The 25421-nt window shown below is 32.8% G+C and overlaps 2 protein-coding genes across 8 annotated transcripts; one reads left to right on the top strand and one right to left on the bottom strand.

Moving 5' to 3' along the window:
- Positions 1–2488: 2488 nt before the first annotated feature.
- Positions 2489–3853, bottom strand: LOC110661032 (24-methylenesterol C-methyltransferase 2). The gene has a single exon (XM_021819527.2). It carries the CDS (start codon positions 3774–3776, stop codon positions 2676–2678), a length of 1101 nt encoding a protein of 366 aa, XP_021675219.2. The 5' UTR covers positions 3777–3853; the 3' UTR covers positions 2489–2675.
- Positions 3854–16579: 12726 nt separating this feature from the next.
- On the top strand, positions 16580–24947 carry LOC110661031 (uncharacterized). Of its 7 annotated transcripts, none has more exons than XM_021819524.2 (14): positions 16580–16832; positions 19241–19352; positions 19904–20016; positions 20213–20335; positions 20422–20621; positions 20944–21019; positions 22025–22111; positions 22227–22307; positions 22492–22524; positions 22694–22747; positions 22827–22868; positions 23198–23276; positions 23354–23424; positions 24341–24947. In XM_021819524.2, the coding sequence occupies exons 1-14, from the start codon at positions 16668–16670 to the stop codon at positions 24428–24430; spliced, it is 1326 nt and encodes a 441-aa protein (XP_021675216.2). In that variant the 5' UTR covers positions 16580–16667; the 3' UTR covers positions 24431–24947. The 7 variants fall into 7 exon arrangements, 6 of the variants coding, with proteins under 6 accessions (XP_021675216.2, XP_057987580.1, XP_057987581.1 ...); XM_021819526.2 differs by lacking the exon at positions 16580–16832 and adding an exon at positions 17973–18492; XR_009142131.1 differs by lacking the exon at positions 24341–24947 and having other exon boundaries at positions 22687–22747; positions 23354–23420.
- Positions 24948–25421: the final 474 nt, after the last annotated feature.

The following is a 25421-nucleotide window of genomic DNA, read 5'->3' as shown; positions in this document are numbered from 1 at the left end:
CATAATCCTAATTAAATAAGCTGGAGATATCTGTATAATATAAATAAAAATAATCATCATAATCCACATTAATGAGATTTTTGCATAGAGCAATAATGTCATACCAATAATAATGCAGTAAATTAGGCAGAAAACAGGACAAAATTTGTGGGCTCAATCAAATGTAAGGACTATGAAGTTTCCTTCTACTTGCATACTAGCTAGAAACTTACTCATTTGCTTTAGAGGGCAGGATCTTGTGCTAACGTTCTCCATTCTCAACCACTTCCCACAACCGATTAAAATTTACTCTTGACTAGCTAAAACTCATTTCAAATTTAATTATTATTACTTAAAAAATATTTAAATTCATTTAATTTTATATATTTTAATTAATAATTTATATAAAAATATTTTTTTATTAATAATTTACATTATAATAATTTCATAATATAATTAAATTTTATTTTACTTAAAATAAAATATATAAAAATTTATAAATATTGTTATAAAAATATATTTTTTATATTTAATTTATTATTTATATAAATATATTCAGATAAGGGATATCCAATATGCAAATCTTGAATCTGTCCAAAATCTATTACGAATATTATTACTCAAAACTGAATTCATTCTAAATTCAATTATATAGCATCTAAACCCGTCTTTTATAGTTTCCCCGTCTTGTTATAGTTCAGTCAACTGGTATCTGCAGATACTTAACCCATTCCATCCCTAATAACTAAAAAATGATGGAAATTTCTTCTTTTTTTCTTTAAAAAAAAAAGAAAAAAAAATGAGTTTCAAATTTGTAAATGGGCTGCAGAAAGGTAAGAAAGTGAATTTTTATTAAATTCGGAACCTTACATATTAATTATTTTAATTTGATCTTATATAAATATTACAAGTGATTGAATTGTTTTATACTTCAGAATAATTAGTTAAGTTAATATTATAATCTAACTACTTATATTTTGCCATTCGTTTTATAGATTTCCTAAGTGAGACAACTATTTCAACAATCTTATTACACATGCTAATTAGTTAGTAATAATCAATAAACCAATTTAGACTCCAAACTCAAATGCCATCTTAAATTCAAAACGAGTGCTAAACAAATTATACATTAATTCATATTAATATGGATTTATACAAATAATTGAATTATTTTATACATTAAATTACAATCCAACCATTTATATTTTAGCCTTTCATTTTATAGATTTCCCAAGTGTTCCCAACAATCTTCCATTCTACAGCATAACAAAAGAATATAATAACTAACAGAAACACAACTGCAAGTAGGAAAAAATAATGCAAGAATTGAATGTTATAAACTTGCACATTGATGAGGCATTAATAAGAGTCCTTAGTCAAATGTAACCAGATCATTCTCTCATATCTCGGTCCTATTCATGGCAACACAACTAAATTTAATATGAAACCTTAAAGAAGATTCTGAATTTGGGACATCCAACTCGACGTCATCCTTCCTTCAATTAATACTTAGAGATGCATACAATGCCCAAAATCTTCCCACTTTTTAGCCTTACGTAGCTGTCCCTGCCGATAAAGATCCTTGCATTGATAACTGCTTGAGCCCACCGGCAATGCCTTAGCCCTTACAGGGCAGCTAACCCCACAACCATCTATTACTTTGGATGCCAACCCACGGTTCATTGGCAGTTGGCACGACACCCCCTCCCACTTGTGTGGACATTCAACCAATTTCATTTCATGTTTCGTAAAGAGATTTTAATCAGGGGTTATATATTTCATATAAGGTCGCATAACTTGACTGTCCACATTCTGAATCCAACATATAATGATCTTGAAAGGAAAGCTGATAAACGATAGATTACCTTTCTAATCTCGTAGCTTCTATTTTAAATGCAATCCCAAGATTACAGTCACCCCAATTCCGTACGTGGCATTCAAAGTCACCATTTATGAGCACAGCACACAAGCGAAGAATGAAGGAAAAGCTGATTAATAAAAAAGATAGATCTCTAGTGGGATGGTGGCCTCCTCGCTGCCGCAAGAACTTGGAAGAAAAGAAAAACTAATCATAACAAGACAAACCCACAACAGCTGAGCCAATCTGGCGGAATCCCAGAGTTGAGCAAAACAACAACACAGCAAAAGTCAAGAATTCAAGATCCACTGCTGGCCAGCTAACCTAAGCCTTTTTCATTGGCAAAAGCGCCTTTGTAATCCATGTGCGCCGCGTGTAATCCCAACTTCACTTCACACGCTCTCTTCCCTACTCCATCCATAGCTATCTTGATTTTTCGTTTTTATTTAAATTAGGCCAGGAAACGGATTCCCGACATAAAAAATAATAATGCTGCAAAATTATCTGATAAAAAGGCCTTTTCTTTCCCACAGTATTGTACTGTTCTTTGGCTCAGTTGAGTACCCATGTCCACATAAAAAAGGAAAAACAACATACATTCAGATAACAAGATTCTTGACCTCATGATTCTTCACTTGATGAAAACAGTAATTCAACCCCAAGATCCAGCCAAGACATTTAAATAAATTCCAAAACAAAAATACAAAAGATCATAACAAAAATCAAGATGTAGAAGTGAAAAAGAAAAAAAAAGCCTAAAAAAGGAAAGAAAACTAAAGTCACCAGGGAAAGGGGTGGTGGAATAGAGTTACTGCAACATAAAAAACCAGGTGTTACCTCAACCTTTTTTGGGCGGGTTAAGAATTGAAGGTGTCTCAGGTTTTCTGCAGAGAATCATATGCATCGGAGTGAAAATCCCAGTGTCGCCGCCCTTCGTCAGATAATCGGCGGTTCTGAAAAGCATCTCATGGACATCGACGGTTCCCTTCGGCGCAATCCCCAAGGCAGCCAATATAGTGATGAGAATGTGATTCCTCCAGTAGGCGATCCTGCCCATCTTCAGTCTCGTCCACCATGGGAGCGCTGGTGGTTTTGCCAAGTCCTTCTCTTTCACCACCTCGAACCCTACTTTCCTCGCCGTCTCGGCAATGTCTGTGTAGCTTCTGAGACCAGGTAAGGCATCTCCTCTTTCAATGCCTTGAATGATCTCCACGTGTTCAGCATCGTTAGCCTTGTACTTGTCAGTTGTGACCCATTCATAGGACACGTAGAGAGATCCAGGCTTCAAGACGCGGAATACCTCCGCATATACCTCATCCAGCTTGGGCGCGTGGCATGTAGCTTCAATAGAGTACGCGCCGTCGAAGCTGTTGTCCGGAAATGGCATCTCCAGGAAATTACCACACACAACTTCACAAAGTGAATCTAGGCCTGCTTTCTTGTTGTGCAAACGCGCACGGTTCACCTGGTACTCGTTAATGGTGATGCCCACAACAATGGCGCGTGAGTGGGCCGCGATGGCTCGCATGGGCCCACCAACGCCGCATCCCACATCTAGGATTCGATCTCCGGGCTTGACGTCGATGAGATCAACGGCCATCTCTTCATGGAGGCGCGTGGCGTCGCGGTGGGACTTGCCTGGGACAGAGGGAGAGAAGTGAAAGGACTGGCCCCATCCCCACTCGTAGATATCGGTGACTAAGTTGTAGAATGTGTCAACGAAATCGGGGACTTTCTCGGCCGTTTCAATCTCTTTTGGGCGGCGAAAGAAAGACCAGTACTGCTTGTAGTTATCTTGGACTTTCTCGGCGGAGATCGAGCCGCCGGATAGATCTACAGCTCGTTTGCCTTTTTGCTCTGCGGGGCCGAGAATGCAGAGGAACCAGTAGAGGCCGCAGGCGATGAGAGCTCCAGTGCAAAAGATAGCAAAGGAGTCCATTGTGAGAGAAAAGTTAAATGAGAAGACACAAGCAAGCGTCCTCTTCTTTATCCTGTTCGAGTGTTGCTGGAGACTGTATGGGGCTTTTTAGGCCAAGTGACCTTGAAATGGGACGCGCATAGCGCGTGCAAGATTCAATACAACAACATGAACACGTGTAAATTCGATGAAAATCTGAGACATGGTTAAATTGAGATTAAAAAAAAAAAAGATTATGTAGTTATTAGCATTTTTTTAATTAGGGATATGAAGTTAAATTTATGATAAATGAATAATTGTAATTTTACATTATTAGTAAAAAGAAATTTTCAATACTTGTAATTTTGCATTGTTAGTAAAAAAAATTTCCATTAACACCATTAAATATATTTTTTATATTAAAATTTCATCTATCTCAAAAAAATAATTTATGTATTTTTCATAAAAATATATTAAATATTAAATTAATTATATATATTTATTATATATATATAAATATATTTACATTTTAATAAAATTATTAAAATTTAAAACATAAAAAATAATTTTTATCTTTTAAAAAATAAAAAATATTTTAAAAAATAACTTAATTTTTTTAATAAAAAATATTTTTTATTAATTAATTTTTTTAAATGTCTCAAATATAAAAAAAAAATTAGATGAAACAAATAAAATTTAAATATATAATTAAAATGCTAATGCACCCATTAATCAGTCCTCGGCTTTAAGGACAGGTGTCAGGTGATAAGAGCTGCATAAAGTGGACCGATTGATGAGTTACAATCCTACGCCGTTTTCAGTGATGCAAGTACGGAAACACAGCCAAGAACAGGAAATATCTCATTGTAATATTACCAAAATATTTTTAATAATTCACTCCTCCTTTTATCATTTTCACTTAATTTTCGCTATAGAAAACAAAAAAAAGATTTCGTGATTTTTTTTAACTGAAAAATTAATAGGATTTTAACTGCTTTTTCGTTTAATTTGAAATCATTGATTCCTATTATTAAAATTCATTAAGACTAAAAGATAATTTATTTATAAAAAATATTTTTTATATATTATAAAAATATTTTTTATTATTTATTTATAATATTAAATTAATAATATATATTTATTATATATATAAAGTGTGCTCACATTTTAATAAAATTATTAAAATTTATAAAATAGAAAATAACTTTCTCTTTTAAAAATTAATTATTTTTTAAAAAAATAACTTTTTTTAAAAAAATATTTTTTATTGATAAATTTTTTTTAGTGTTTCAAATACTAAAAAATACGACAAATATTTTTCAAAAAAAAATTATAAAATAAATTAAACTTAAAATATGAATATTTCTTTTATAAAATTAGGGCAATTATTAAATTTTTTAGTTTAATTTACATAATTAGCGAAAATGTGAATGCATTAAACCTTTGTAAAGGCAAAGAAAAAAGTACATAATTAAGTTGCTCAAAAGAATTACAATAAAAAAAGTCATTACAATCATGAGTTAGGATAGGACATATAATGATAGATGCCCAATAGGTAATCAGGAATAGCACCTCTCTTAGTGAACAAAATTCAGTTTAAATTGAAAAATTAAATTAAATTGAGTTAATTTAGTTTAATTAATTTAATTTTAAAATTCAATCAGTTTTGTTCAATTTTACATTATAAAATTTTTCGTTATTTCAATTTGGTTCAGTTTTGAAGAGAAAAAAATCGATTAAACTGAACCGAATAGAATAGTAATTTATATATTCAAATCGAATTAAATTGAATCGAAATAATTTTTGAATTGATTTATTTTTATAGAAAATTTATGAAATATATTTAATTTTATATATATTAATTGTTTAATTTTATTGATTAATGGTTATTAGGTTCAAACCAAAGTCAAAATTAGACCAAATAACTTGAAAATCAAGTCTAAATTAAAAAATCAATTAAAAATCAAAATCGATCGATTTAAATCGAACAGAATCGAAATATAGTGATTCGGTTCGATTTGATTTTTCACCAATTTCGATTCGATTTCTAAAATTTAAAATTCAATTTTTATAATTTAATTTAGTTCGATTTGATTCGAACCAAATACTTACCCCTATCTTAGCCATAGAAATTACTCCTTCAATAATAACAGAATTAAAACTATTGTTCTTTTGCTAATAAAGTTGCTTCTCTATATGCCAAAAATTCCAAATTCAAATATTCAATCATCCCTGAGATGCGTCTAGCATACCAACCCATAGGATGACCCAAATAATTCCTTACAATGGTTGCATCAAAGGTGAAATTCAGGCTAAGAATCCTTTGATCTAAACTTGTAACAACCATTAATGATTGTAAAAAATTCAGGCTATGATGACATGATTGATATTGTTAATTAGGCATTATGGCCTGCCCCAACGCCAAAGGGCAAGCTATGCTTGTTGGCTGTCACTATTGGCTCCATCGGACTTTCCAATGCTCAATAATAGGGAAAATCCTAATTACTTTTTCAGAACTGCAAAAAAAAAAAAATTATTTGAGTGTCATGGTCATTATCTCTCAAAATCAAAGTTTGCGGTTAAACGGTTTCCTTTAGTCACTAATTAATCCTCAATCGGTGAAATCTACCACCGAATTATAATAGGTCAGCAAAGAGTCGTAAGAGTGAATCATTCACGGTCGATTCACCTATTTATTGCAAGCTGAGGTAATATTAAGTCATCAACGACAGTGAGAGAAGTTAAACTTGAGTCGAACGCCTTCAATTCCTGAGACTTACCGCTAAGGCATCACATTCAGTAGTAAAATTCCTAATTACTTGACCGTTGCTTTAAATAAGTATTAATTCTTTTATCTCATTCTTAGTTTCAAATGAGATTATTTATATATTTTTTATTTTTGATTTTTTTTATTTAAAAGAAATTCATATTTTATGTTAACAAAATAATTGAACTATTAATAAATTTTAACAAAAAATCGTGCTAGTGGTCTTAATTGCTTAATAGATTAAATCCATGTTTCTTGTGTTTGTTCTTTTCCATATGTCTCACCATAAAATTCAAATTTTTGTCGCATAGTGAAGGAAATATAATAAATTATTATTTTAGATATTATTAAGAAACACATAAAAAATATGTTTTATTACTTCAATATTTTTATGATTAAAATTAATAAAATTTAATTTTAAATTATTTATTTTATATTCTTTAATGAATATATTTTAAAAAAAATTCAGTTAACAGTAACACAAATAGATGTCTAAGTACCTGTTTGCTATTTAAATTAAAAGATTAAAATTACTTTTCAAAAAAAATCATTTAAATATGATTGTAAAAAAAATTGTAAACAAATATTTTAATATTTTAATATTTATATAACTAAAACTTATTAAATTTAATTAAATTATTTATTTTTATTTTCTTATTAATTTACTATTTCTTAAATATAAAATTTATTTTATTATAATCTTCGATACTCTTCCCCTTCTTTTATCCTCTGTTACTTATTCATTCACAACATCTAAAAAGATCCTAAGCCGAAGATGGTGAATGACGGTAGCTTAGTAGATTGGCACCAACATGGAAGCTTCTTTTGAATTGCAGCTTTCACTTTCCTGCCTTTCACCAAAAGCATCACTTCCGATTCTGAAAAGATACTTTTTGGCCTTTGGATATGCAAATTTTCTCGCTGCTTTATTGCATTTCTCTTTATTTTCTTTTTAATTTTTAATGTCATAAAGTATATTCCTTTCTTTACAACGGTCGAAAGAAAGAATATTCACTTTAATCACATCTTTTTCTTCTCTTTTATTATAAATTAAAATTTTTTAACGTGCCTAGATTTATCGTACATAATTTTTTTATATTAATTAATTAATAAATTTTAAAATTAATAAAAATATTCTTTTAATGTAAGTATAATAATATAATAAAACAAAAAAAATAAAGTAAGAGTGTAAATTAAAACCTTGAAAACATATAAATAATAAAATCATTATATTTTAGTGGTATATATTTAAGTAAATAATATATATTATTTTTTTATAAAATAAATATGTATTTTTATTTATTAATAATATTTTTCATTTTGTTTAAGCCGATTCAAAATACCAATCTTATTAAGATTAATAATTTATGCTCTCTAATTTTTTTATTATTTAATTTCTTTTCAATTTTTTTACTATTATAGCAAATTCTTTTATTTTTTGAGAATTTCATATTGATTTTAAATATTTATTAATTTAGTTAATCGCAAAAATTAAAATAAATTAATAATTAAAATTATTATATATCAATTCATTAAAAAAGGGTCAAAAGTTAAAATTAGGTCAGATTAACTGTTAGAAATCACGTTACATCAACAATTTAATTGTGTTTAAAATTTTTTTAAATTCAAGCTAAAATTTTCCAAGAAAAAAGATATAATTGCAAAATAAAAAAAAAACCTTTTACCATAAAATAACCTTTTATTATTAATATTATTATTAGCGACAACTTTGTATGAATTAAATACATGTATTAGCGACAGATTAATATAAATAAGCTTTTCATTATTAAAGTATTAGCGACAATTTTATTGTCACTAAAATTTATTAACAATATTTTCATACGAATTAGCTATAGATATACTGTCAATAATTTATATTATTAGTGACAAATTCACATCTATTGCTATATTTTTTTGTATTTTTATAAATAATATAAATAACGAAAAATATTTTAAAAAAATCTAATGTTCCCTTTCAATATTTATATGTAACACCCCAGAAAAAAAAAAAAAAAAACTACAGAAACAAAGAAAAAAACGCAGCACTCCCCCACCCCATTTCTCTCTCCCCCTCACTTTCTCCCTCCCTTTTTTTTTGTCCCACTAGCATCGGTCTGCGAGGTATCGTTGGTCTCCAGGTGCCTGAGCAACCACTAGACTCGACAAAGACCGAGCAGAAGCAGAAAGAGAGAGCAAGAGAGAGGAAAGAGAGGAGAGAGGGAGAGTGCGCAGCAGGGGCTCGACTTCGCGATGTCGCCCCGGCCGACTCCGGCAGCCATTTCCGATGATTTCAAGTGCCACAGACTCCCAAGATGATGAACTTTCAGATGAGACCAGTGGCACCCCGTTTGGTGGCCGGAGGAAAGAGAACCGACGAGGGAAAGTTGGAAGAAAATCATATGGGTTTCTGCTATCACCATCGCTCGGCGACCGACCGGATCGGAAATCCGAGGCCACCGATAGACTCAGGACGACGAGATCTTCGAGATAGGACTGGTCCCACTCCGATCGGACACCGTTTGAAAAAGGCGATAATCAGACGATCCAGATCGCTTGGTGAGATTTTCGAACTTTTTCGATTCCCAAATTTTAAAAATAATTTTAGGATAATTATTAACAAAATTTGGATTTTATTTAGGTGCGATCGGATGGAGGATGGCTCACCGGCGCCAGGACCACATTTTTAGCAAGATCCGGCAGCCCGGCAGCCGGTCTCAGAACGCGGTCAATATTACAGTCAATCCTAGCATTTTCAGATATTCTGGACGCGTTTCAGGTGTCAGAATTGGCACAGGTAAACTCGAACTCTAAGTCGCTCATTTTCGACTAATATCGATTTAGAATAAAATTCATAAAATATTCGTGGATGATCGAAAAATTATAATTCCTTTTGCAATAGTATTGTAATATTATTAAGGACCGCGGGGCAAAATTTTAGAATTTTTAGAGCTTGTTTGAGTGGATTTTTGTAAAATGTCAATTACAGAGACTAAAACATAATTTTTAAGATTTTGAGTATTGTCTGTTGGGGTAGGCCCAGGAGGGGCCTTGTGATATGCTTGAGTTGTGATTGTGTGATTGGCAGATATAGAAGTGTATTTTGAGCCTTTTTGCAGGTTGGGTAGGTCCCAGGTATAGGGGAAACTCTGCCGGATTTCCGGCATAAATTAGGCTGTCTATTGCCTCTTTAGAGTTTTATCTTAACTTAGTACTAATAAATTTATAATTTAATTATTAGGTGATCGAGGTCAGCTATTTTTTTGCATCCAGCAGCCACAATAGTCATCGGTGTACTGTGAGTAAAATATTAATTTTAATTGTAATTTCGATATTATTATATGTTCAAGCATGCCCATACATCACTTATATGCATATATCTATGTAGTTAAACTCTATGCACGATTTATGTTGCATTTATAACTGTTAAAGTGCCATGAATATTGTTGTAGTAATTTGGAGCAGTGTGCGTGCGTTGGCGTGCGTGTGATGTGGTGTGGACTATGGATAGGACGGGTAGACACGGCTTGAGATCTTCGCTGGGACCCGGTCCTTCGGGTAGTCACGGCTTGAGTTCTTTGCTGGAACCCGATTTGGTTTATTAAGCGAAAGTCCGGCTTGAGTTCTTCGCTGGCACCAGGTTGGATTTAAGAGAGCTGTATAGGGGATCAGCTCCCATATATTATGATTGATATTATTCGATGTGTAAGTGCTCCAAATTACCTTTTTGCTGTTATGATGTGAAATTATTGCTGGTGTTGCATTTCACTCTACAGGGTGCATTAGCTTTAGATAGTTATAGAGATTATGGTTAAAATTGATATTTTACTCTCTGAGTCGAACGCTCACTCCTGTTCAATATTTTTCCAGGCCACAGGAGGAGACATTTTTCAGAATAACCTGTCCCTTTTCTCTCAGGTTATGAAAAGATTACTTAATTGTATTATTATTCTCTAAATTTGTAATTTAGAACTCCGCATGTACTAGTAGTAGCATTAATCCTGTCAGGGATTGCATGAACTTAAGTTTTTGTATTAACAAATGAAAAATTTTTATGAGTTTTAAATAGTTTGTAAATGGTGTAACAGGGTTGAGCTGGGCTCCCCTAATTTTAGTTTCTGATAATTACTGGGCTAAGTTGGCCCGAAATATAGTTATAACAGCTTAATTTAAATTATTTCATATGCATATTGGGCCTAAATTATGGGCCTATTCATGGGTTGAGGAATAGTTAGGCTTACTACGGGCCTCGGGGGCTTTAGGCTGGCCCAGATCCTAGTGCCGGTCCGGCCCATAGGTTGGGTCGTGGCATTATATATCATAATATATTATTTTCTCACGTTTACATGTAATATAAATATAGATAAATAATATTAAATTAAAATGATTTCAGTTAAATTTCAACTTTAATTAAATATAATTATTTACTATTTTTATTTTTAAAAAAGATTAATTTTAAATTAAGACAAATTATATTATTTTGATTTGATTTAAAATTAATTTTAATTATACATTGAATTTATTTTATTTTAATTTTGAATTCAATGATAGCATATCTAATGTGATGTCATGTCATTGCCTGGTAAGACCCATACATTGTTGCTGAGAGATGGGCTAAAGTCGAACATGGAAAGGCCGAATTCTAACACGAGAGTCTTAGGTCGCAGAAGCTAGCAAGCCTGAAGTCTTGCTGAAACTTGGAATTTCAAAAGAACAAAATCCAATATCCATGAGGGCCAACATTTTAATATTTACAAATTGATTTTCGAAACTTATAATCCCCCATTTTCAGTAGGCCTACCAATTTAATAAATCCAGCCAACGCATTATAATATTTTAGATTTAATGGTGTGAATGAGTCACCAACAATCAAGGTTATTAATGTCACCCCATATCCCTCACTGGTGCGGTTTGCAGATGTCGTTTAATGACTTCTCTAGCCAGCTTCGTGGATTCCATGGTCTGACTCTCCTATTGTGTGTACTAATTTTTTTAAAGGTCTGCCTTGCAACTCTCTTCAGTGGAACTTAGAATGGCTCTTTTGATGGTGCATGACTCAGATCTGATTGCTTCGTGTCCTAAAGAGAACGGGTAGCATTGCTGATTTTTTGTTGTGATTGGTGTCAAGTTGTAGATCTAATTATAATCAATAATTTTATTATAATATATTTTAAATAAATCTTATTATAATCAATAATTAAAATACATTCATTATATATACAAATATTGCACCGTTATCATGTAAATCAGTATGGGGAAGGGTCTTTCTTTTTCTCTTTGCCTCTGAAACAAGTCTTAGTATTAGAAGAGTACGCAATGAAGTCAAAGAAAGTTCCAATTAGGCGTATAAGTTGATGGAGTAAAGTACAATATAATGTTTGAGCTTAACTCAATTTGCTAAAATAGTTTGAGTAATCTGATTCTTTTAGGAAAAATAATAAAATAAGTTTCTTTACTTTTACTCAAGGACTAAATAAGATTAAAATAATATTTTAGATCAAATAAATTTTTTGTGCTTTATAATTAAAGCTAAATAAATCAATACCCAATAAAATATTTTTTTTTGGTTTTAAATTATATAATATTAAAAATAATAATTTTAATATTAAACAAAATTTTCATCATGTTTTTCAATTTTTTTAATTTTATTTTAATTAAAGCTAAAAAAATATTTTTTAGTATTTAAAATTAGGAAAAAATGTTTTATTATTAAAAAATATATTTTATTAAATTTGTACTTATTTAGCCTTAATTAGAAAATACAGGAACTCATTGGACTTCTTTGACTCTTCACTGAAAGTAAATTGATTCATTTAGCCTTTCTTCTTATTCATTTATATTTTAATTATCACTTTTTTTTTATTTTTTTAGGAAATTTTTTAATTAAGGGTTGCTTCTTTATAAAGGTTACATTTCAACATGTTGATTGATAATTGATGGAATCAATATTCTTTTTTGATCTCTTAGCTTAATAGCTTAACTTGGTTAAATGAAGTTTGTCACGACCCAACCTATAGGCCGGACCGGCACTAGGACCTGGGCCAGCCTAAAGCCCCCGAGGCTCGTAGTAAGCCTAACTGTTCATTAACCCAACTCTAAGGCCCATTTGGGCCCAATTTCAAGAAAACAAACGGACAGGGTTCGACTCACCAACGGGGAGTTTTCGACTCACCTGACCTGTAAACACAATATATAGTCAATTGGGGAGCTCAGCTCACCCTCCACATACTTATCAACATAATAATAAATGGGAGCTCAGCTCCCTCATCCAATCCATCAAAACAGACAGAGAATATTAAGTTTACAGGTCCAACATGATAATAATATTACAGACTAAATTCAAATAATTACTGCTAACACATGCGGAAATTCTAGGAGTAAATAAAATTACACAAATATTGATAAACAACCTGCGAGGTAAAAAAGCAGGTTAACCCAGAATAAAATATCCTCCTGTGGCCTGTAAAAATTTTTGAACAGGAGTGAGCGTTCGACTCAGAGAGTAAAATATCAATTTTAACCATATTCTCTATAACTATCTAAAACTAATGCAACCTGTGGAATGAAATGCAACATCAGCAATAAATTCACATCATAGCATCAAAAAGGTAATTTGGAGCACTCACACACCCTGTAGTATCAATCATAACATATGGGAGCTGATCCCCTATACAGCTCTCTTAAATCCAACCTGGTGCCAGCGAATTACTCAAGCTCGGACTTCCACTTAATAACCAAATCGAGGGTCCCAGCGAATTACTCAAGCCGTGACTACCCTCGAAGGATCGGGTCCCAACAATTACTCGCCGTGACTACCCCGCCCTATCCATAGTCCACACCACATCACACGCACGCCAACGCATACACCGCTTCCAAATTACCACAACAACATCCATGGCACATCAACAGTTATGAATGCAACATAAATCGTGCCTAGAGTTTAACTACATATATATATGCATATAAGTGATGCATGGGCATGCTTGAACATATAATAATATCGAAATTACAATTAAAATTAATATTATACTCACAGACTTGACGACAATCACTGTGGTGGCTGGGCGGAGGAAGAAGGCTGTCCCGGCTCACCTGACAATTTTATTACAATTTAATAAATTTGACTCAATACAAACAAAGAAAAAGACTAATACGTCCTAAGTCGTGCCGAAAATCCGGCAGAGTCTCTCCTATACCTAGGACCTACCCAACCTGCAAAATGGCTCAAAACACACTTCTATATTCACAATCCATATATCCACAGTTCAATCATATCACACAGCCCCTCCTGGGCCCATCAAATCAATCATCCATCACAATACGCAAAATTTCAATTTAGTCCTTATTATTGATCATTTTTGCAAAAACTGCCCAAACAAGCTCTAAAAATTATAAAACTTTGCCCTGCGGTCCTTAGCAATATTACTAAGCTATTGCAAAAAGAATCGTAATTTTCTAAGCTACCACGAATATTTTATGGATTTTTAATCCTATTTAAGCACTAGAAAATTACGTAAAAACAAGGTTCGGGTTTACCTTTGCCAATTTCGACTTCGGGAACGCTCTCGGAACGTCTGACAATGGGGGGCTAGCCAAAGCCTCGGTCCAATTCGGAGACTTTTCCGTGCAGTGCATGCGGCTCGAAATTTGCGCATCCGGCCAATCGCCGAATTTCCTCGAATTGAGGATACCTACACGAAGCTCATAATACGGGGGTTAGTACATAAATTTTTCAGAATTTTCTAAGCTCATTTAATGCTCGAAAAAACACTGCGAAGTTCCGTGGGACCCACCGAAAAACGGTGTCGAAAAAATTCAAAATTTATGTCGTTGCGAAGCTCTCGACGAATGGAGCGTGCTGGTAGCCTCGGTTTTCTCGTGGAATTCACGGTTTTTGAGAAATCTAGCCCAAAAGTCGAAATGGGCTAAAATCTTCCCGAGCAAAAATCGGACAAACCGCTCGATGGATTTCGGCGTTCTTGGTGTCTATGGAAAGCTCTCGTCGAGTAGATGATTTTAGACACAAGACCCGGTCCAATTGGTGGCCGGATCAGCCGAATTTGGCCGGGGAAGCCGAAACGCCGCGCGCGCAGGGGGGGCATTCGTGCGCATTTCCGGCCGTTTGGGGCGGCCGTCCGGGCCGACTTGGAGGCGGCGGCCGTGAGGTGGGGACGCAGGAGGCGGTGGCCGTGACGGGAGGAGGAGGAGAGAGAAAAGAGAGAGAAAAGGGAGAGGGAACGTCGCCCGCGGGGAAGAAAAAGGGAAGAAGGAAAAAGCCGGTCCGATTCGATCGGTCCGATCCGGTCCGGTTCGATTCGGCTGGTTCGATTTAGAATACAAAATTTTAAATTTTTACTCTGCCTCGGGACCGAAAACGAGGTCCAAAAATTCTGAAAAAATTCCAGAAAACTCAGAAAAATACGTAGACTCCAAATATATTTTTAGTTTTGCCACGTGGTCTTTAAATAAATTTTTAAAAATCATCAAAGTTTATATTTTCGGAAAATCGAACCCGATTTTTAAAATTCGAAAAATCTCAAAAAAATTCCTAAAATTTAAATAAAATTAAAATACTAAAAATGCTCATAAAATTTAAAATTTTGGGGTGTTACAAAGTTACTAGACAAGCAGAAAGACTTCATAACAAGAAGTGTACTGAATTTAGCTAATTCCATCTACACATCACCAATTTTAACACAAACCTAATAAATAAATAAAAAAAAAAAGAAAACATTAAACACACAATAAAGAACCAAGTTTTTGGATTGAAAAATTTTGGGTGTTAGCATAATTATAATTATAATTGCTATAATTATGCTAATTGTTATAATTATGCTAACATTGGGTTTTTATTAATTTTTATTTAAATTTAAATTCGAAATCTTTCAATCTTGAAGACTATATAATAGTTTGATTATTATTATTATTATTATTATTTTTGTTAAGATTTACAGTTTGAAACTTCATCATCTGGGTTTTCTTGAGCAACCAACTTCAGTGAGCCTGGCTCAAGCTTGCACGCCTCATTGCGTAATGACCCTTTGCATGCGTCCAAAATTGGCACTAAATTAAACCGGGAGTAGGGGAAATGTTTTTCTTGCATGAACTTACAAGCTACGCATCCTTCATCACCTAATGTGGATAATGAATTCTATATCAACGAGAGAGGATATTATTTATGTTCCAAAATTTAAATGTGTATTTACTTTAAGGGCACTAAATAATCTTTTCGATTGTACATATAAAGGTTGTAAAGCAAATTACCCAATACATTTAGTGCACCGAACACTAAAAAAAAATAGTTATAACTTGATTTAGAAGGATAGAATTTACGGTTTTGAGTGATTAATAAAGCATGTATACTAAGAGTATACAGTAATTTATTAAGATTGTAGACTAAGGATAGTAACGGGTTGAATTTTTATGGGTATTCAATCCAATCGAATTATAATAGAATGAGTTTGTATATTATATAATCAAGTTTGGGATGAGTTTGGATTTGAAAAATAATATCTGTGACATGTTTGAATTGGGTTCATGTTTTACTTGTTAAGTATTCGTTACCCAAACCCATTTATATGAATATATATTTTTTATAATAATATTTATAAATTTTTATATATTTTATTTTATATAAAATGTAATTTAAATATTTTATAAAATTACTAATTACAATAAATTTTTATGTAAAATATTAATTAAAATATATAAAATTAAATGGGTTGGAGTTTTTTTTTTCGGATAATAATAATCAGATTTTGGATTGGATTTGAGTAATTGAGAATAAATTTTAATCGAATTTGAGATAGGTTCAGATTTTAATAATATTAACAGGATTTAAGTTTAAAAAGGATAATTTTTTAGGGCATTCTACCCTTGTGAAATATACAAATATGGGAAATTATTTAGTACAATTAGTGTATGTATACTCATAATGACGTGACACCATTTTCCATAATTTAATGAAAAATAATTTTTTTTCTTAAAAAAATAATATATTTTTTTAATGCACGGAATATATTTTTCAATTTACCTAGAAATATAAATAGCAAAGGGCGCATTACATGTGAGCCTTCAAGAACATCTCTACTAGCTTGTAGGCTCATTTATTAGTCTGGGAGTGATAAGTTAGTTTCTTTAGCTCCTCTTCTCTCTACTCTCCAGACAATATGGAAAAATTGTCAGGTTTAAGCCATCTTTTTATGACAATTTTTCTGCATAACATCTCTTCATTCATGGTGAGCCCTGCCATCACCGACGTTACAATGGCTGCGCTTTGTCCTGGAAAAGATGAATGTTCATTAGCCATCTACTTAACAGGATTCCAACAAGCGGTATGCTCTGTAAACTTATTGATCTCTCTGTTACTTTCCTTCTCCTTTCTAGTACCTTTTTTAATATGCAGCAAGTATTCTTATTTCCTGGATCTGCAAATTTCACGCTTATTAGCATTACTTCTTGTTCTCTGTTTAGATGATGACTCTAGAGTCTAGACTTGAGTAGTACATGTTTGTAACTCGTTTGTGAGTTTGTCCACTAAAGCTCATTTGAAGAATTCTGCAACTTAGATGTTTCATTTCTTTCCTATGTTGGAAGCTACCTAGTCTCAAGTTGCCAAGCTCCATGTCTAAACTCTGGAGTATGAAATCTTTGCCCCACGACCATTTTTACTTTCTTGGTTGATTTGCTGCTTGAACTCAAAAACTCGACTATTTTAATATCAATAAAGTACTTTTAAGATCATTGGCTTATTCCTTTTTTAGTTTTTTTTTTATAAATTTCTTATCATAAATATTTCTTTTTTTTTTAATTTTGAAATTATCATATGCATCTTTTAAACATAAAATATAAATTTAAATGAGTTGGAGAATTTCAAATTCTCAGGAGGTGCAAAAAATTAACATTAATTAAGAGTAAGTGTATATTTTTTGAAAAGTGAAAAATTATTTTTTCTCTACTTTTCAACAAATTAAATTTATTTTATAAAAATTAAAATTTCTGGGAAGTGATTCATAAATAAGAGGTTTTTAAAAAGGTGAGTGAGCGTGAGATCTGCAGGACTAGTGACCCACAAGTAGAGCTTCCAGTGTCCAAATCAGACGAAATTTCCATTCAATTTCACCACACCCATTTTCTACGCCATATGCAATGATATGGACAAAGTTGCCCTGAAATAAACATTATGGACAAACTGCCACTCAACCTCTGTACGTATATATCATAACTCACAAGTCAAACAGACACACACCCAGCATTATGGCATGAGGTTGCGATATAGTAGAAGGGGTGGCCCAGCCCAGCCTAATCAAAATCCTTTGCTAGGCTTGCAAATCCAGTAATTTAAAGATGGGCCTACGTCAGACTTGCCTCACCTGCATGCAAAACTCAAACGGCCTTTTTTTCCTGCAAGAACGTGCAAACTAAGCATAACGTTAAGCAGGCCTTGCCTTGTCTGCCACCATAATCCATTCCTCTTAAAACAACACAACAAGAGCCAGAGTTTGAAGTAAGTTTAGCCTTTACATAGATATAATAAGCATGGTTCGTCTCTCAAACCCACGTCGTTCATCACTAGACTTTTGTTTTCAGCAGAGAGAAAAACTAACCTCTACCTCCACTCTCCATTTTTAGGCATTTGCCAGAGTGAGATTAATGACAAAATACTTCAGCCTAAACACAAAACACCCAACTTTCCTTTTTGTTACGTACTCAGAATTTGAAATGGACGTTTCTTGCGGGTTGGCTCTTTTACTTTAGCTGCTCTTTCTTTCTTTTGTTCTTGTTTTTTTTGAGCTAAAGTAAAGAAAGAAATAAAGAGAGAGAGAGGAAGGAGAAGATATGGAAAAGTTAAGCCATCTCTACTTGACAATCTTTCTTTACAACTTCTCAATGTTTATGGTGGTTCCAGCCATAACCGATGTTACTATGGCTGCACTTTGTCCTGGACAAGATGAGTGCTCTTTCGCCATCTTTCTTAGCGGATTTCAACAAGCCGTAATCATCATTTTTCCTTGTTATCATCGTCGTCGTCATCATCATCCTCTCCATCTCTGTTTTTCTTTGTAACCCAATTAAAATTTTTTCTTTTTAAACTCTCTGTGATTTGCAGAAAATAACTTTCAATATTTTCCATCAAAATTGTCATTATTTGGTTGTAATTTTATTATAATGATAAATAAATGATATGTATTTATAATATATCTATATAAATATTTTTATATTTTAATAATTATTAAAATTTAAAAAATAAAAAATGAATGTTTTGTTTGTTTTTGTAAAAAATAATTTATATATAAAAATTAATTTTTTTATCAAAAGATATTTTTTATAAAAATATCTTTTATTATTTAATTATAATATTAAATTAATAATATATATTATAAATATTTTTATATTTTAATAAAATTATTAAAATTTAAAAAATAAAAAATAATTTATTTTTTTTAAAAAATAAATTATCAATTTCTTTAAAGTAATGTAATTTTCTTTTTAATTGCATAAATGTTTTTCGTTTATTTATTTTTTAAAATATTTAAATAAAAAAAATTTAAAAAATTTTTCGAGCATTAATTTAAAAAATTTTTCATTAATCCTTTTTTTTAAATACCCAAATATTAGAAAATTTTCACAAGTGGAGCCTTAGCTTAGTTTACTCTCTGGTTTTTGTGACATGAATTATACTAATTTGTGATTACTCGTTTAGTGATTTTATGCAATCAAGATGATGTCTGATTTTGTGCAGATCATAGGGCTTGGGACACTGGTGATGATGCCTTTGGTAGGAAATCTGTCGGACAAATATGGTAGGAAAGCTTTGCTTTCTGTACCAATGGGTCTTGCCATAATTCCCTTAGGTAATTATGGATTAACTCAAACCTCATAATATTAATATTTATTTTATTAATTATAAAAAAAATATTAATTATAAATAATTTTTTAATATTTTTTTTACTATAATTATTCACAATATTAGAAGTTGAAATTAGTGAAAATATTTAATTTTTTTTATTCAAGCTATTAAATTATGAACAACTTAAAAAAAAAAAAAATGAACAACTTTTGATTTTTTTTCTCTCTCTCTTTTTCACCGATCCAAACAAGGTGTTAGTCCAATTCAAATCCTTCCCCTATATCACCGGCATCAAATATTATATATATTATTCTTGCTAATCAATCAATTCAACTCAGTTCACCTGTCTTTTACTTCCTCGGCAACGAAGCAGTTAAATATCAAACACCGAGTTATGAAGTTTTGACAATACAGCAATTCCCTACGGTATAGCTGTAGAAAAAATGGCCACTGAGTTGATAGCTGACGTTAATTTTTTAGCTGCTCTGCATTTTTTTTTCAAGTGTATTTAATATAAATTTGATTTTAGTTTGCGTAATAAAAAATTGGTTGCAGCAACATTGGCATACAGCAGAAGTAAGTACTTCTTCTACGCATATTATGTGCTCAGGACCCTCACTGCCATGGTTTGCGAAGGAAGTGTCCACTGCCTTGCTCTCGCCTATGTGGTAAATCTCTCTTCTTTAGCCATATGTAGGCCCAATTAGGAAGCCACGGCCCACAGACACGAGTACAGGCCCAAAGATAAGTGGGCTTTTTCATACCCCACTTTACAAGTTTCTAATCTCCATTTTCCCTCCAAACCAAACCTCTTCCAATTCTCGCCTGTGTCTCCCTTCCATTTATCTTTCAAATTATTTTCAGGCAGACAGTGTTCCTGAAGGGCTGCGAGCGTCGGCGTTTGGAATCCTTTCAGGGATTGGATCATCGGCGTTCGTTTGTGGAACACTATCTACTCGTTTCCTCTCCACTGCCTCCACTTTCCAGGTCTCTTTGTTTTATAGTTTTGTCTTATTAAAAGAAGCTGAAATCTTCGATGTATGGCTGATCGACTAATCAATGTATTTTATCAGGTTTCGGCCTCAGTGGCAATAGTGGCCTTAGTGTACATGAGGGTTTTCCTTCAGGATTCAATCGTTGATGGAAACCTGTCTACACCAATACTCTCCAGTGGAAAGAGAAAAGTTGATGCGATTGGAAATTCAAGTAAGAAAGTGCAGATTTTTAAAACCATGCCTTCCTTGGAGGATATGCTTTGCTTGCTTAAGAGCAGGTTAGTGGGTGTTTCTATTTTTTTTTTTTAATTCTGATTTATCTAGCTTTGAAGAATCGTAATTTTGATCAATTGATACCGTTTGAAGGGAAATTTTCAAATTCTTCTGACTAAATTGCTCGAAACTTACTTTGGGTGATATTTGTAATCAGCACCAAATGGCATGGTTGTCTGGGTAGCAATATTTGTATCTGCATCCAGAAGACTGATAAATCTTATGCCAATGAAATGTTATATGTTTGTTTACGCTGTAACTCGTTACAGTTTCAGGGAGTTCTTTGCTTTTGATCTCAAATAATTATGCACAAATGTTTATTCGCAGTGTTACTTTGTCACGAGCTGCTGTCGTTGCGTTCTTCATCAATCTTTCGGAACATGGCCTTAATTCTTCGTTAATGGTACCTTCCTAATTCATACAAAGTAGACTTGCATTTATAGGAATGGCCATAGTTTCTGCGGACTTTTGTCCACATTGTTGTTTCAGGTTCAAAACCAGTCAGTTAGAGGTTTAAAGATTTATGTGTGAAAGGTAATGTTGAAGTGCTTTGAACATCTAACAGGTACTGGTTTCAAGATATTCATGACGGTCTTTTGTACTCCTATTTTCAAGCCAGCTTAGCTTGAACTAGCTCAGGTTTTATTGCATAAACAAACTTAGGTAGGCATAATAGGCTATAAGGCAATACTGGAGGACAATGTTCCAATTCTGGCCATCTTTAGATAATACTTTCTCTACTTCAATTTTGGACAGATGTCCTGGAAATCTCTTGATCAGTGAAATTATTTTATTCAAGATAACAATCAAATTTGGGGTGCACTTGATGGTTTGTTAAAAAGAGCAAATCGGTTTGTTGTTGATGGTGATCTACAGCGAACTTGGTAAGCATCAGTTAAATAATAGTATAAGAACGTAACTACCAATTCATTGGCTGTGGCTTATCAAAGGACTTTTTGAAAATGGAAATGTGCCCTCTGTGATCCCTTTGCAATGGCCTGACATTGTATGTTACTGCATTTATGAGTGGGAGGCAGTGACCCCTAGTCATAGTTCTGTAAGTTGTGGGCTGCAGCAAGAGGCTTTGTATAAATGTGAATCAGTATTTTGTTTTTAGAAAGTTATCTGCAATATAAATGCATACCTAGGATTTGAAGTCCTAGTCCTACATATGCCTTCAGCGCCAAATAAACACAAACAAGCTGCAAGTATACAAGTCTGAACAGATTAATGCCCTTACCTTAGAGATCTTCAGTGTTTTGGGTGTGGGCATGGGCTTTTAGTTTTTTAAACTAAGGTTAAATTCATGTTTTGTCTCGCCGCAATAGTGCTGGATAAAGCAAATTATTGAGTATTTTGTAGAGCAAGGTGTTGAAATTAGATTCTTTTCTTTTTCTTTCCTATGCAGTACTACTTAAAGGCTCGTTTTCACTTTAATAAGAATCAGTTTGCTGACTTAATGGTAATTTCTGGGATTGCTGGGACCATTTCACAGGTATAGTTTCCAATATGTCTCAAATTTAGTGACATTATTGTGTTAATATATTCTGTTGTGCAATATAATCCTTCATTCATTTTATGTTGATCTGAAAGTTGTACTGAACTTGCAGTTACTTCTCATGCCCATACTGGCTCCTGCTTTAGGAGAGGCAAGGTTGCTCTCAATAGGGCTCTTTTTTACATGTGCACATGTAAGGACCTTGTTATCTATAATCTATATAATTTATTATCTATTTATATTGTGATGATCTGAGTTTCCTACTTTTCTTTTGAATGGTGCCATTGACATTAGTTCCGATGCCCGTTTGTGCATTTCACTATCAACTTCTTAAACAAAAACAAATTTAATCATAGTAATTTTGGCCTTTCGTGCAGACGTTTCTTTACAGCATTGCATGGTCCTTCTGGGTATGTCTTTGAAACTTATCTAGCTACAGCAAGCCCTTTCCTTTCATTTTCGGGAACTTTAATTTTTTTAACAGCATAGTCGTCTTTATTAATGTTATTGATTGTTTCTAGTCTGTTCTTTAGATAACTTGTATTAGGTCTTGGTTGCTAACATTTCAAAAGCTGATAGGTTCCTTATGCTGCTGCTATGCTCTCCATTTTGTTTGTGTTTTCACAACCATGCGTGAGTTTCTTACTTCATTTCTCATCATGAAGTTGTTATTTGTTCAATTTCTGAATATCATTTTTAAAATGATTTGCAGATGCGGACCATTGTATCGAAGCAAGTTGGGACCTCTGAGCAGGTAGAACTCTTGAAAAGTGGCTTTAAGGTTTTGGTGGGAAGATTATGTTTGACAGTATGTATGGATTATTAAATATCCCTGTAAAAGACATGTTTTTATAACAATCAAAATAATCGAATCATTTTTGTTGAAAAATATCTTTCTGGCCACGCTGACAAATGAAGAGAAAAAAAAAAGATTTTGCTTAGAAAAAGAAAGCTGATCTCAAGATGCATGAAGTGCTCTCTTCTTAGGCATATTAATTTGCTTTGTTCAAGTGAATTTCCCAAGTCTCCTGCCTTTTCTACTGTCCTTTTTGTCATAATGATATTAATAATTCCTTTTTCTAGGGTAAGGCTCAAGGGTGCATCTCAGGCATAGGTTCCTTTGCCAATGTTGTTTCTCCCTTAGTGTTCTCTCCTTTAACAGGTGATTTAGAAGATTAATTTGATAATATTGTCAGGCCCAAACGTCATCAAAGCTAATAAGTTTGAATTGTTTCCCAGCTTTGTTCCTATCTGAAAGTGCACCATTTCATTTCCCTGGTTTCAGTATTATGTGCGCCGGACTTGCATCGGTAAGGGCTTTTAAATTATTCTAGTATGCATGTTGCAGCCTTTTGTTTCCTGACCAAGCTCTCTATGTTCCTAAATAAGCTATGAGGTGCAACTTGTAAATAACAACCTTCCTCATATCACTCTAATGGATAGATTACTCTGTCTAAAGTAGTATTGGTGTATCTAGGGCCAGACCCAGCAAAAAACAATTCTGTTCTTAAAGTTGACCCTAAGCGATGCGCAAGCAGGCCATGCCAGTATAGTTTTGATGATTCATTTGAAGCCTCGTATTAGAGTCTCTTATGAGGACAAACCAAGCATGCACATAAAAGTGCGAGAACACCCTTTGATCAACTGAACTTGCGAATATTCACAGCCTAATTTTCAATCCTGTGAGTGCAGTTTGTGAATTGCCTGTCACTTCACCTGCATCTTAGTATGAACAGAAAGCATAAGAGAAAGTTGTAAACCTTGGAACTCAATCTTCCCCCAGCCCAGAGATTCTAGGTTTGCAATTTATTACCTTCGTGGTTGATATATATTGAAGGTGGCCCTAGATGCAACATTTAGTTTTTTATTTTGGAATCTGTTAGGTTGTTCTTTGAGTAGAGTTTGAATCATGGAAAAGACCTCTCTACGAAAAAGCAGGGTAAAGGCTGCATAAATAAATGAGAGCTTAACTGTGGGGAAATTTTTCTACATTGCCCCTTGCGTGGAATTTAGGATTGAAGAAAGTTATGCTTGAAGTGGATTCTCTTGTGGCAAGTCAAATTATTTTGAAGGATCTAGATCCTGATAATCCTTAGGTTTTGATTTATGCATCCAAATTGCATCATAGTTGGGAAGTGAGAATCAGACGAGTGTATATAAACAAGCTAATTATTGCTATCAGATTTATTTTTGTTCACTATTTAATGATCTTTCATATTTGTGCAGATGATAGCCTTGATTCAAAGTACCATGATAAGGGTGGCCCCTCCCATTTCAAATGAGAGAACCAGTAATGGCAACTACGTGGATGCCTAATCATGATAAGGTGGCTTCAAACTACAACTGTTGCTTTACACCTTCAGATTGAGCCTTAATATTTTATAGAAAACCTCCCATCTTTGTGTAATAGGGAAGTAGTAGATTTCTGGGTCTAGAAAATCTTTAATTGAAGTTGAAACCTAGCACTATTGGATGTAGGAGTAAACCAACCATTTGATGTCGTGGGTAGCGAGTTTATCTCATTGAAGAGCATTCAGATTCACTAGAGACTCAAAATGTCAGAGTCTAAAATGTAGAAGTGGATCAATGATCACAGTACTGGAGTCTGTACGATGGTGTACTGTTGTCAGTTTTATTTTAATAGTTGGCAGTCCATGGTATTTGCTACGTATGGCAAGAAATGGAAATGCTCTGTTTATTCGTGTTCGCCTCCAAGAAACTAAGAGGTGGGAGTACTTGTAAAATTACATTGTTGGCATTAAGTCAATGGTTAACTGGGGAAGGGAAAATTCTGAAAAATAAATTTGTTGGGGAAGGAAAAATTCTTCTTCTAGGGAGTTTGTGCCCGTGAAGCTTCTAAACTTTCCCATGTGTTTCTCCTCGAAAGAGGAGAAGAGATGCAATCACAAGCTAGCTAGCACGTCTTCTCACCCAAGTCCATGTTTCAGCATACTTGCAAAGAGCGAAATATGTTTATCCTCTAAAAAAGAAAAAAAAAAAAAAATGAATTGTGCTTTTTATTGGATTTTTTTTATCGGTTAGGAAAACTATATTCTTTATAAAAGAGTCTCATAAATTAATTATATGAATTATTTTTATTGAATATTTTAAAAAGTTTTATTCAATTATAATAATTATTTTAAAAAAATTAAATTAAAATTTTAATTTAATTTATTTTAATTTATTTATTAATATTTCATTTAACTTAATTATTATCTCAATTCACAAGAGATAACTTAAAAAAAATTTCATACTTTTTAAATTTTTATACTTTTATCTATAATATGAAAATTATCAATTAAATTTT

Source organism: Hevea brasiliensis, chromosome 2 (assembly GCF_030052815.1).
Source record: "Hevea brasiliensis isolate MT/VB/25A 57/8 chromosome 2, ASM3005281v1, whole genome shotgun sequence".
NCBI lineage: Eukaryota > Viridiplantae > Streptophyta > Magnoliopsida > Malpighiales > Euphorbiaceae > Hevea > Hevea brasiliensis.
The sequence above is the reverse complement of the archived record's forward strand: the minus strand, read 5'-3'. Positions and strand labels throughout refer to the sequence as shown.

Excerpts from the sequence above, each read along its gene's own strand:
- LOC110661031 (XM_021819524.2), top strand. The coding sequence starts at position 16,668 with ATGGAAAAATTGTCAGGTTTAAGCCATCTTTTTATGACAATTTTTCTG. Across the intron at positions 20,622-20,943 it reads CTTTGCTTGCTTAAGAGCAG|TGTTACTTTGTCACGAGCTG; the intron begins GTTAGTGGGTGT and ends GTTTATTCGCAG. Across the intron at positions 22,869-23,197 it reads AAGTTGGGACCTCTGAGCAG|GGTAAGGCTCAAGGGTGCAT; the intron begins GTAGAACTCTTG and ends TCCTTTTTCTAG.
- LOC110661032 (XM_021819527.2), bottom strand. The coding sequence starts at position 3,776 with ATGGACTCCTTTGCTATCTTTTGCACTGGAGCTCTCATCGCCTGCGGC.